We start from the raw sequence: 14,448 nt of genomic DNA on the forward strand, positions 1-14,448 counted from the left end.
TAAATCTTTTCTTATGGCTTGTGGGCCTAGAAGTGAATGGTTCTCAAGTATTTTGGTTGACTAATTTCTTTAAATCTCTTCCTCTGGCTTGTGGGCCTAGAAGTGAACGGTTATCAAGTACTTTGGTTGGAACAAACCGCCTAGTTAGCGTTAATAATTTATTTTTATCTGGGGTGGTTTTCAGCTCTAATGACTTGTGGATATATAATATAACTGAGCGGATAACTATGTTTTCTAGGACGATTTATTCACTTCTTCGCCTACCGTCCCCTCCAGGGTGTTGAGTGTTCAGCCCAATGCTATCTTGACAATACCCTCAGTATGTATTTGTGTATTGGGAGAGGAAGGTGGGAATGCTCTTCATTGTTCCACTTTTGGGCAGACACAATAAAATACTTACTTTGTTTTCCTTCTGGTTTTCAGTACAATTTCGAACTGCTTGTTTGCCCATGTAATAATTTGCCTTATACAGTCAATGCTTCATTTAAATGTTTTTAGCAGAAATATGCTAAAATGTTTTTAATGCCCTTTGTTAAGTCCAGAAATTTGACTCAGTCATTATTCTTTCTGGAACAACTGCATGATGATGAAACATATTTTAAGCCAGGCATCATATGGTGAGTCAGTCTTGACAGTGCTCATTAAAGAAGCAAAAACTGTAGAAGTACAGAGAAATCAGAAATATGAGGGGCATGAAGCAAGATTATGCAAAGAGCAGTCTCAGCAATTGGTGGTCATGAGGAGAGAGATAGTAAGAATGTTTGGGGGAAAGAAAGGAGAGGGGTGGAAATGATGGGGACAGACTGGGGGAGACAGGAGAAAGCATTTAAAGTGGTCCTTGAATATATTAATTCTTCTTCGGATTCAATGTATATAATTTATGGAAACATCCGGAATATCTGCCATGGATCTAGCCCTCCCAGCCCGATATTGGTCACACCAGATTTAAAACAGAGGACATTCAACATTTTTCTGAAATGTTAATGTTTTTTCATTGAGCTTAGTTTAGGGTGAAGTGCATTCCATTGCAGGTGTGCCCAGGTTCATGCCACTCTAACACTAAATGTCTGTTGTTTGATTTGTTTTGTAACATGTTCATTCAATACAGATTTCCTATTGTTCAGTACATATAAATAACTGCAAATGACCATGGAATGACAGCAGTACAAAAAATATAGTCTTTATAGTTTAGCCTAAAGATGCAACCTTAATAGTTTGACAGGCAGCCCAAGATATATACCTTACCAATCATCTCCTTTACTCCATGTCTTCATTTTTTGTCTATTACAGAATTCTACTGAAGTGTTTCAAATATGGCTTCCATACAAGAAATGTAACCTCCCTATCATTCACATTCCAATGTATAATATATTAGAGAGTTATATTGTATAGAATTATGAAATATAAGGTTTCCATAAAACCATCTCTATGCTCTTTATCATGCCACTAAATTAGTCAAGTCAAGATACGCTTTATTCGATTTAAAATATCAAATCATAAAAGCACAATATATATCAAAAACAACATACGTACAAACATAAGAATAAACTTAAGAATTACAATTCAGTAACAACTATTTAAAATTACAGACAAATCTTAAAAGTAGCATATGTTAAAAATTGCAATCAAAACCATAGACTCACATCATTACACAGGCCTGACATAAGTAAAAGTCGTTATCATTTGAACAGGGGTCGGACCTTGCATTGTTTTCCTTGTTCTGACTACCCCTTCAGATATTTTACAATGTGGTCAATAAACAATTTAGTCATCCAGGAATTGCAACTTAATAAAGGCAGGTCGACAAAGTTTCAGCCTTGCAATTTCAGATAGGACAATATCCACCTGTTCCGAAGTAAAATGCAAAGCTTGCAAAAAAAATATAATGTGGATTGTTGACTGTACTGCTATATCATTGCAAGGACAAGGACAGAGCGAAAGCGACCAATCATTTAACTGGAGAAAAGTGACCAGATTATGAGAGTTGCCTAAACGTAAACACGTCAATAAAAATCTGTCATAGTTACCAAGGCTGAATAGTTAAATTAGTGAAGACCTGTTACATACAACATTTAGAAACACCAAAACAATGGAGAACTAAGCTGTATTTAAAAAAAGACAATCACCTTGAGAAAAACATCGCATTAACCCAAAAATCACCATGTTAAAATGCTTTGAAAGATTTGTAGAATGATGTATGCCCCACTGTTCACTCTTTATAGACCCTATTCTGTACATTATTATGTGCCACTTGATTTCCAATGAATATTAATTTGATCCAGGATTATCCAATAAAAAGAATTTCAAACAAGAGAAATATACATCTAGGTGTTCATGTATCATTAATTTATTTCTTTATTTTTAATGACTGTACATTTATTGCTCTGACCTCACTTTGCACCAACTCAAAACCCTACTATTATGAGAGCAGTACATGACAATTGCAAAAGATGACGAAAAGAATTCAACAGAATTTTAAAAAGTATATCGACAGCAGAGCAGGCTGCAAGAGCAGCACATTTCTTCTGACTGCTGGTTCCATGCAGGTCTTTGGTGAGAGAGGTGAAAGCTTTTGATGCTGCTTCTTTATGGCTCCTCAAAGAAAAAGTATGGAATTTTTCCTAATTCTGCTATAAATAAAACAATTTTAACAAATCATACATTTTATCATTTTCTATCCCTCTACACTTAGGAATATGTTGTATGACCCCTGGAAACCAACCTGATTATCCTACCTATCTAAACACGACAAAAATTAACTGCATGCTGCTTTTCGAAGTTGGTTTCCACAACTACCTCTAACCGTCCCTGACCTCCACATCCATATGTTAATCTGCATGTTGGAAATTCATAATATGCTAAGAATTACTAAATACCACATTACACAGAATTGAATATTAAGGACAATGCTTACATCTTTCCTGTACTGGTTATTATTCTCCACATTACTATCTGAAGATTGTAATCAGAATAAACTATGGTTACAGCCCTGATTCATCACATAGACATATGGACTTAAATGTTTTGGAATTTTTTCAAGAGAGTCTCTGCCTCCGAAAGTGTCCCTATCCTCTATACAGACACATTTATTTGCATTGCACAATTTGCAACACAAAACACCACAAATGTATGCATTAGGAACATGATACGACACACTCCACATCCTGCATGCAACTGGCTATCCCTTCTACATTAAAATGATAGCAGTTTAAACAATAGGAATATGATGTGGTAAATATATCTGAAGATGTTCTTTTTCTGTATATTAATAAGCTAATCACATACACAGTACAGAATCTGTTTGAGATGTTGGTCTCCATGTCTCCTCTGTAACTATCCATACCTTACATATTGTTTTTTGAAGGTTTTATGATGTATAGATGGGGCTTGATTTCCACTCATGGTCTAGGCGTATTAACTACAATATGAAAGCAGCTAGTTACACCATGTATGTTGGGCCTCAATTCGGTACTCACCCTTCAGAGTGTATCTACAAAATGAACAAATGCAAGATTTGTCATTTATACAACAACATTTTAATTTTAACTGATCTGGCATGTCAATAATAGCAATAAAAGGATCTGCTTCAAGGGCTAGGTCATAAGGTACATTTCTCTAGCCAATTCTTGTAAATTAGATGCTTATTTTCACCAGGAACATAAAAACATGTTTAGTTGGACATCCAGGAAAAACATGCCACATGTTTTTAACTATAATGTATTTCATACAGCATTCAGAGTTAGCAGAAGTTAAAATAACTATGTAAAATAACTTCAAAATTCTTGTTTGTTGGCTTTTTATCTACCTTCTTTGTGTGCTTTCAGAAGAAAGAGCTAAATGGTTGACTTACCCGGACTCAAAGTTAAAGTTGTTAAAATGTTTGACCATTAACTTGACCAGTTCTCAAATACCATGCATTTCATTACTAAAATGATTGATGCCTGAAAATTATTTTAGAATGTTCCAACTCATACAAATGACTGTCAATATGACATGAATTGCACCTCATTGGAAACATCAATCTTTTTTTGCTAACTACTGAACTATGGGGCTCATTACGATAGCAATTCATTGTGGCGGAGATTGACTTCGGGGGCCCGTTGCAGGCCTCCCTTCAGCAGGGACACTTTCCTTCTGCACTTAGGGACACTTAGGGACACCATAGCATTTCCCTGCACCATGTGGCAGGCACCTCATGGTGCCTGCCATATAGTGCAGGGAAATGCAAAACCTGTATTTATACCATTGCAGCGGGTGCAGCAGCCGTAGTGTCTATTCGAAGGTGCGCAGGCACAGCGGCTTGAAGGGCACAAAACAAGGGACTGCTGCAGTATCCGATTCTCTTATACCACTGCGAATCCACTGGTCAAAGGGTAATGGCAATGGCACTTTTTTACAGTGCACGCCATGTACCCAATTTCGCTTGCCGACCACTTTCACAGCCGTGCGGGTGACGAGCAAAACTTGCGTAGGTGTAGAACAACGAGGCTCCAGATTCTTAGTCCGTTGAAAGTTCTTAATGCAGACCCAGTCACCGGGCAGAATGGTGTGACCTGGGTCCGTGGAGGCCTCTGGTAAAGCACTTTGTACCTGTTGACGAATAACACTCAATTTAGTAGTCAAATCATGCAAATAGTCAATAACAAAGGATATGGTAAATCAGAATATCTCTTGGGGCGAGGGACACCCCAAACATTTGCTGGGCGTCCAAATACCACTTCATATGGGCTAAGTCCCATGCGAGAGTGTACAGTAGATCTGGTTGACAAAAGAGCTAGGGGCAAGGCATCTGGCCAAGCAAGACCCGTACTGGCTTGAATCTTAGCTAGTTTAAGTTTGATCCCAAGACCAGAACATACTTTTTGCATAATTTGACCCACGAATTCACTTCCATTGTCACTCCAGACAATTCGCGGCAAACCAAATCTGGGGAAGAACTCTTTAAGTAACACCTTAGCAGTTGGCAGTGTTATCTTTCAAGGGGTAGGCCTCTATCCATCGGGAAAAGGCACACACCACCACCAGAACATACTCAAGGTTGTTGCATCGATCCATATGAATGTAATCGATCTGCAACACTTCAAAAGGATATGACGGGGGAGAAAAATGACCTGCCGGAGTTGGGGTACCCTTTCCTGGGTTATGCATTAGACAAACAATACAATGCTTAACCACGTTCTCTGCACATTTTGGAATTCCCTCATTCTGCCACACAGGAGCCAAGAGCTTACAAATGCCTTTCGCACTAATGTGGGCTGGACCATGAGCCATAGTTACAACCGGCAATACATAAGCGTCCGGTAATAACCATCGCTGATGTTCCGACAATTTGGTCCAACAACCCGTCGAGTCTAACATTCCCATACTTTCTTTCCACGTTCTTAATTCTTTCTCAGTTGCTTCTCCCTGAATCGTTTTCACACTCTCGATCGTGTCTTCACACATTCCAACTTCCCTAACCCAGTTTCCAGAACCTGTCACGTACATTCGACTAGCTGTATCTCTAGCTGTAGTTCTTGCTACTTCATCTGCAAATGCATTTCCACGACCCACATCATCTGTAACCTTCTTATGTGCGCTGCACTTTATGATTGCTATCTGTGCAGGTAAGGTAAGTGACTCAAGAAGATCAGTCACTAATTGACCATTGCTGGATCTTTGTCCCATAAGAGGTAAAGAATCCTCTCTCCCTCCATAATCTACCAAAACTATGTGCAACGCCAAAAGCATACTGACTATCTGTGTACACATTCACTCTCTTTCCCTTTGCCAACACACACGCTCTAGTCAAGGCTATCAATTCAGCTGCTTGGGCTGAATTATGTCCGATACGTGCCATCTCAACAATTGTGCATAAGGTAGTAACAGCATAGGCAGAAGTAGTCTCCCCATTTGGAAGCTTGAAACATCCCATCCGGGTCCTTGAGCGGAGTGTCCTTCAAATCAATCCTACCCTTCGTTTCTTCTTCCGTTCGGAGAAAACAATCATGTTTTTTCCTGAACGTCTTTCTCATCTGGCAGTGGTAACAGTGTAGCTGGATTTAACGTGTTACATCTTTTGATGTGCACATGACTCGCTAGAAGTGTCAGCTCGTATCCAGACAGACGAGCACTCGTAAGATGCTGTGTTCTGGTTCTGTTCAACAAGGTATCCACTGCATGTGGAACCATAACAATGAGTGTATTATCCAACACTAATCCGGCAGATTGTCTGATAGAAATCGCTGCAGCTGTTGTGGCTCTGAGACAACTGGGCAAAGCTTTAGCTACTGGGTCTAGTGTAGCGGAGAAATAGGCACTTGGCCTCTGCTTATCTCCAAATAACTGTGTCAAAATTGACAATGCGCAACCCTCTCTCTTGTGAACGTACAGTGTAAAGGACTTGCTATAATCTGGGGTACCCAACACTGGAGCAGAACATAGAGCAGCACGTAGGTCGACAAAGCTTTTCTGACATTCATCCGTCCAAGGGAGCGGATGTGGCGTATCTTTCAACGTTAATGCCAACAATGGTTTAGCCAAAAGTGAAAAATTAGGAATCCATTGTCTACAATAGGAAGTGATACCTAAAAAGGCACGTACTTCTCTCTGCGTGGTGGGTACAGACATCTGTGAAATAGCGTGAATACGTTCTGGGGTCAATCGCCTTCCCTCCGACAAGAGATGACCTAGATAGGTAACCTCTTGGCGGGCATATTGCAACTTAGAGGGAGACACCTTATGATGTAGAGCAGACAAATGATGCAAGAACGCAACAGTCACCTCCATACACACATCTTCCGTATCAGCAGCCACCAACAAATCATCCACATACTGAATAAGTGTAGCACCAGGAGGCAAGGAAAAAGCTTCAAGTTGTGACTTAATCGCATGCGTGCGGGCGGAATTCCGTCCGTACGCTGGTTTTTTTAAAATCGCACTTTACGTGACGAGCTGGGCTCGTCATGAGCGTGCGAGGAGGCTACGCCATGACAAGCCCAGCTCGTCATGAGTGTCGAAAGGGTTAAGAGCCTTGCTACAGATAGAAGGACTTTCACAATTGCCTTGGGGAGCTCTCTTAAATCTAAAACTTCAGCCACCGAGAGAGAAACCAAAGATATCCCTACTTTCTTCAGCAATAGGAATACTAAAGAAAGCATTTTTTAGATCAATAACCGAAAACCAAGCTGCCGAAGCAGGAATCATCGTCAACAAAGCTGTAATGTCCGGAACAACAGGAAACTGTGGCACAACAATTTTATTGACCTCCCTAAGGTCAATAACAAATCGATAGACAGGAGGCTGTGAATGATCAGTTCTTTTAAGGATCGGAAGAACAGGACTGTTACAAACATTGCCTCTCGTCTCTTCAACCACACCTTTCTGAATGAAATCATCGACAATAGCCAAAAGTGCTCTCTCTCCATCACTGGAGATACGGTATTGGGGAATGCGTGGCATCCTCACATTCTCTTTGACTGTAACAACATACGTTGGATTGCAAGACAACCCACGTCATTCGGACCTGTAGCCCAAAGACTTTCAGGAAGAGAAAGCAACTCAGATGGGAATTCGTCCCGAGACAGATACACGAAAGATGTCATTTTCTTTCCCAATGTAAGATGCACACCCGAAGGGGAACAGTACAATGTTGCATGTAATCTTTTTAACAAATCCAAACCCAGCAAGTTCTCACCGCAACCAGTTGTCAGAATAAGCAGAGCATTCAAATCATAGGGACCAATCGAAACAGGCAAGGGACAAGAAGCCGGATTACGAACTGGGGCGCCAGAAAATCCTACAGAAGTATTTATTAAGCCAGACAAAGGTGCCCCAGGGAGTTTAGTATGCATAATAGAACTTCTCATCGCACCAGTATCCAAAAGAAACGGTTCTGAAACACCCATAGTATTGATCGTGACATATGGCCCATTTTGATCTACTTGAATCGACACAACTCCCTCACTTCGTCCATGGCTGTCCTATTTGATCTGAAAATCATCAGCCCTTTCTTCACAATAATCGTCATTATAATACTGCGTGGACCGAACTCTCTGTTGATCAAAATAATTCGTAGTAGATGGAGCAGTAGAACGCGGTTCCTGAGAGGACACACCTCGTCCTCTACCTCTAGATCCTGGCTGAGAATTTCCACGCCCTCGTGGAGCAGACATCCCATTATTACGGGAGACGTGGCGTGAAGTACTCAGGTTTCTGAAACACTTTCTGAAACTGTGGGGGTTGAGAAAACTGAGGCTGTGCAGAACGTGGAGGATAAGCTTGCTGTAAAAGAACCTTCGTTTTCAAATCTTTATTTCTCTTCTCTTGTTTCTCTTTCTCCTCTTTATCTCTATTCTCATAATACTGTGCCGTAGCCAGTATTTTAGATGGGGAAGAGACAGCCCATGCACTCTCAGAACTCTTTAGTTTATTCGACAATTCAGGAAGCAAGTTGTAGACAAACTTGTCCACAAACAACCGCTGGCCACCCTCAACACTCAAATCCTGACCACTGTGATCAATAAACGTCTCTTCAAAACGGGTGAAGAAATCCGAAACGCTTTTGTCTTTCTTTTGCTTGCATGCGGCCAGCTTATCCCAATTAACTCGCACCGCGGGCATCATAGTTTTCTTCAACTCAATTATTCTGCCTGGTAGGGCCGTAATCAGATCATCGGGCTTCGCACCACCCACTTGACCTGCATCAGCGGCTCTAATAGCAGCCCAATCACCACCTAATTCAGCATTATGATTTTCCTTACGAATCCGTGCCCACAATGCTTGTGGAACAACATTCCCAAACAACATATCAATATCAGCCAAATTCAAAATACAAGCGTCAACTGTTTGGGAAAATTCCTTATAATATCCAGCTGGATTTTTACGCGGATCCGGAAGAGTTTGTTTAAGCACCAACACTTCAGATCTTTTCCAGGGTTCGTGGACCCATATACGCTGAAAATGAGCAGGGATAGCAGGCGGACCAACTATTGCGTCCCTCCATACGGGAGGAACTTCACGCATCGGATAATTCTTAATGCCTTTGGTTTTGGCAGGACCAGTCTCGGGAAGGGATAAAGACAAAAACATTGTTCGAAACGCAATGAGTTTATTCACCGCATCTTAGACTCGTGGCCCTACAATAAAACCTTTATCAAAATCGGCTTGTAACTTCAATAGCTCAGAAGGAACTGCATCTAACTCCATATCCTCCCAACCTTTAATAAGAGTCTGACACATGACGTTAAAACATATCTCTGTGTGGGCTCTACCCATTGGTGAAAAGAACTCATAATATCTTCTGTACTATAGTCTAGTCCTCTCTCGATCCATTTAAGAGCGAGGGAACCCAAAACTACTTTCTTGTCCGTCAGAGAAAGTTGACAACGGGATTGTCGTCTATAGAAAGCCGGAGACAGATTCAAAGAACCGAGAAGAGGAGAAAAGTAATTGGAGACAGCCTCAGCTAATCTCCTGTGCGACGTAGGGGAATCCCTCGAGAGAATGGGAGGCAATACAGATGCAGAAGGCACCGGAGACTGAAACGTAACCGGCTGAGGAACAGAAGTGAGGATTGGTAGAGGTGGGGGCTGATTTGTAGGTTGTAAAGACGGAGCAAAAACAGGCAGGGAAGCATTAATGGGCTGAGCCGGCTGCTGAATAATCGGCAATTGAGCAACCACTGGTTGAGCAATAGGAGGGGGCAACAAAGGTGCAGTGGGATTTTGGGCATAGGGTGGGGGTGAATTCAATAAACAAGACATTAGGGAATCTTCTTCTAATTCCTTACTTTTATCTGAAGAGGAAGTAGGCAACACTGGATAGCATCTATCTATTGCCATGCGATGTTGTCTTTCTGATATTTCATTCGCACCATCTGTTTCATTATTTTTAAACTGCTGAGCAGCCTCTATAATTGACATATTTTGTGCTTTCTTATCCTTTTTCGCTTGCTTAATTTCTTTCTGTTTGGCTTCCTTACACCAAAGGCGAAAAGAGTCAAACATTGCCGGCCGGGCTTTTCGTCTAAACAGAATCGTTTCCTAATTATCTAGTATGGCGGTATCAAAACTACCATTTTGGGGCCATTTCAAAACTCCACTATTTTTCGTGTATCGGACACATGTCTCATTAAAGGTAATGGGACCAATACCATGTTTAGAATAGAGCTCAGAAGTGGGAGTTCCAACTGGAGGAATCGGACATGAATCCTCCAACTGGGAATCCCTCGTACAACCTAAACAACACATTCTTTTAAAATTACTTAACCCAGGCATCGTTACTTCTCTAGGATTGTCACAAACAACAAGGGGTATAGATCAATAAAACAGTACAAACATACTTACCCCTTGTCTTCAGTTATTGCAATGACTGAATCAAAACCCAAAAACAAAACAAAACAAAGGATTGTGGGAGCGACCCACCAAATACTTAACTAAGGATCGCCCTACACCAGCGAAGGTCCGTCTATCGTCTCGCTTTACCAAACATCATCAGAAGGGTCCAAGGCAGGGCGACAGTCAGGGCAGCAGTCTTCAGTAGCCGTCGGAAAGGAGTAGCCGCGCTGTCAAAGACCTTCGGTCCACTTACGACATACAGGGGTCGATCACGTGGTGCGCGTCCTCCAGAATTTTCTTGTGGGGCTCCTCACGACCCTCGGGCTTAACCGCTACCTCTGAAGTCTCCCCACATTGGGCGCCAGTTGGAGAACCGCAGCCTTAAGGCACGGTGGCGCAGGGTACGCCTTAGATCCCCGGGATTCACCTGACTTGTCAAATACAGAGACACGGATTCTTCGTCTGGCGTAGAAGATGATATTTATTAGCTGCAGCTAGTACAGTGGTCTTAGAAGTCGTCAGTATAACGAGGTTCAAAAGAGACTGACACTTAACTCCGTGGCGCACAGGTTTATATATGGTACAATACAATGCAAAATGCAATCATACGAGAGCAGGAGACATAAACAAATGTTATGGACAATGCTTTAAGCCCAAAGTAGTTTCCCGGTTATATTTGTTACCCGACCCCTTGAGTAAATTATCGAGTGAATCCACACAATTCGGTTTACAAGCAGAGAAAACACAGCTGTATGTGTTAGAAGAATAGTCGTGAAACAGGAGAATACATGAGACATGTAGCGAAGGACAGCAGATAAGATAACCTGGAGGAAAGAATGGTGTGAGCCAACAAATAGTCCGGACGGGGATTAATCAGCTCAGACAGGAATTAGTGTACTCGGCCAGACCCTGACACTCGTTAGTAAACATAAGAGAATAAGCCACCTGACACGTGAATGCAGAAATGACAAAAACATCGCGTTCGCCGCGCTGCCCGAGTGAGGGCAACACAAATGGCGGTGATTACAAAATGGAGGCTGAGCACGAACGAATTCGTAATTTACAGAACCTCAGAGGCGAGCCATTATACTCTGCCCGCATGCAATTAACCCCACGCCTGATTGTGGTGGCGGGCTAATGCAGCGGATGGGAAGACCGTCCGCCACTTTTCCGCCCTGTCGATGAGTCGACCGGGTTTTAAAGGTTTGAATATGGTGGCAGTGTCTGTTAGACACCGCCATCCATATTATAATGCATGCGGGGAACAGCATTTCAGTGGCGGCGAAGCCGCCATGGAAAGGCATGCGGATTTCGCAAATGGGGGCCCATTGCGGTACCTCTGGATGTTGGGGGGGGGTGGGAGGGGCACATGGGGGTACCTATGGTACCGCCCTGCATTGGCACGGACAAAGTGGCAGTCACCACGCAGTGCCTGTCACCTTGTGCATGCCAATGCATGACGTGCATTCCCAGCATTGTGGCGGGCAGTGCTGTGAGCACTGCCCACCACAATGCTGGCAATAGAGGATGCCACCGTGGTGGTGGCATCCTAATTGCCGGTGTGGGACCTCTGCGCCACTGGCGGCCGGTCCCAGCACCGATAGGGTGACAGGCGGACGACATTCCGCCCGCCATCTTAATAGGCCCCATAATTTTCTGTGCGCATAGACCTTTGAAACCATTTCCTTTAGGTGTGAGAACAGCAGTCACACACATCAGTAAAGTGTATCATTAAATTGTTGATGATGATTTCTAAGCAGGAATTCTCATGCGAGCCCTGTCATTTTCTACAGGCTTTATCTAGTAGTTGCCTCTTGAGTATCTTCACTTTATTTACACTTTTAGATAATGTCTCATGTTGACATTTGCTAATCTTCATAACCATGTCACCTCTCTTGTAAAACAGTGCTTATTTGAACACAAAATAAGAACATAATCTTTTTCATTTAACAATTGTGAATTAAGAAAAATTTTACAATCAGCAAGCATTTAGTGAATAATTAACAGTGAGAGTGAGAATGTTGCAGGAGACCTGGTATATATGGAGCTTAGAAACGAGACAGAATAGATGTTTTTTAAATGGTGTCTAAAGAATGGATGGGTGCTTTGAGCTCTAAATTTCTTGGTTATATGGTTCCAATAGGTGGCTGCTGGCTATGTGAAGGGCTCCTGTTTTGCATGTGGAGTTTTTAACTGGTTCTGAAATGAATGAGGTCTTCAGAGACCTACTAGAAACACATCTGAAAAGATTAAAAACTGGTCAGTTAGAGTGGTTTCTGAAGGTGAATACCCTTGGGCAATCAATAGCAATATAAATGTAAGCTGTTAATTTGGAGCCAATGAATAATCTTCTGATTTGGTGTAATGTGGTTAAATATGTTTGTCCCTGAGATGAATCTGGCAGGGGGATGTAGGTTATCATGAAATTGTCTTAAGTATTTACAATAAGAGCCAAGATAGAGCACTCTCCTCAGGGACATATTTATAATGTCCCTGGACTAGACCCAAAATCTGTGGTTGCTGGCTTAACTATTAATTCAGAAACAAGAGTGTGTAATCAGCACTAGCTGTGAAACACTTTAGACCAGTGTTTGAGACACTTTACAATAGGGGTTTCCAACATAAGTCATACAGTGCCAGATTCCATTCACAATAATGTTACATACAATATAGATAAAGATAAGTTATTCACAAAATCAGTGGTTATTCTGAAAATCTATCATTGAGCCAGCAAACCTTAACTTATGTTAGCAACACCCACTTTAGAAACACTGCATGACACCTCCACCTTCTTTCCTGAACCCATGCAAACGCTTACTTGAGGAACAATATTTCATTGCAAGTTCTCATAATTCCTCATTAGATAACCTGTTCAGAACTGATTATTGAGCACAGCCGATGATTGCATAATATGACTACACATATAGATTCCAAAAAGACATGAGACTTATAATGTAGAATCCAATGTCTTAATATGTGCCCACTGGTCATTAGGAAAGAAATTGAATATTCGCATGTTGGTTGTTTTCAAAATGAACTTCCTGATGACCTTACTTATTCCTTAGTGACATGAGTAGTTGAACAAATAGTGACTTGAACAATAGCCTATAAAACGTATTTGTGGGACTAAGAAGTTTGCAGGTCACTGCAGATGAGAAAAATATGCACCAAGTGGATCTGAGCTATTTTTAAATTAAACCCTCTTGGTGTGACCTTTCCCTCGTCCCATTAGATACTCTTTAGTGTTCCTCTTAGGTCTTATCAGGATGATATAACATTTAGGGAAAAACAAACAGCAAACCAGAGCTAAACTTGAGGACAAAATTGCAAATATCTCCATGGTCACCATGTACTTGCCCTTAGTACTGAGATATGCCGGAACAAATGAGAGCCAAACACTGAGAAAAGCAAGCATGCTGAAGGTGATGAATTTAGCTTCGTTGAAGTTGTCAGGCAGCTTTCTAGCCAGAAAGGCAACTATGAAACTAATAGTGGCCAAAAGTCCAAGGTAGCCCAGCATGCACCAGAAAGCTATTGACGACCCCTCATTGCATTCTACTATGATAATACCAGGCTGGGTGTGAGTGTTAAATTCAGAAAAGGGGGGAGCAAGAACCAGCCAAAAAACACAGATCAGGACCTGGAAGAGTGTGCTTATGCTGATAATTGTATATGACAAATGAGGCCCCATCCACTTCCTTAATTCGCTGTTGGGTTTGGTGGCACTGAAGGCAATGACCACTGTGATGGTTTTGGCCAAAATGCAAGAGACGCAGAGAGCGAAAGCTATGCCAAAGGCCACTTGGCGAATGAGACATTTCACTGAAGTGGGATAACCAACAAAAGCCAAGGAGCAGAGGAAGCACAAGGTAAGGGATAGGAGCAGGAGGTAACTTAGGTTAGAATTATTTGCTTTGATTATGGGAGTTCTTCTGTAATAAATGAAGAGTCCAAAAATGACAACAGGGACCAAGGATGAGAAAATGCTGGTTGCTGCTAATGTGACTCCAAAGGTTTCATTGTAGGCAAGAAACTCTGTGATCTTTGGCACACACCCATCTCTTCTTTCATTGGGCCAATGATCCCAAGGGCATTTGAAACATTCAATGGAATCTGAGAAATGAACATAATG

At 41.8% G+C, this 14,448-nt stretch overlaps 1 protein-coding gene across 1 annotated transcript in view; it reads right to left on the bottom strand.

The window, feature by feature from the left end:
- Nucleotides 1-13,509: 13,509 nt before the first annotated feature.
- LOC144797885 (extracellular calcium-sensing receptor-like) overlaps nucleotides 13,510-14,448 on the bottom strand; it is a 59,985-nt gene continuing 59,046 nt past the window's right edge. Inside the window, exon 6 of the mRNA XM_078668687.1 lies at nucleotides 13,510-14,429. Coding sequence (XP_078524813.1) covers nucleotides 13,510-14,429 — 920 coding nt within the window. The remainder of the gene's footprint in view (nucleotides 14,430-14,448) is intronic.

This window comes from Lissotriton helveticus, chromosome 12 (assembly GCF_964261635.1).
Source record: "Lissotriton helveticus chromosome 12, aLisHel1.1, whole genome shotgun sequence".
In the NCBI taxonomy this organism is placed as follows: Eukaryota; Metazoa; Chordata; class Amphibia; order Caudata; family Salamandridae; genus Lissotriton; species Lissotriton helveticus.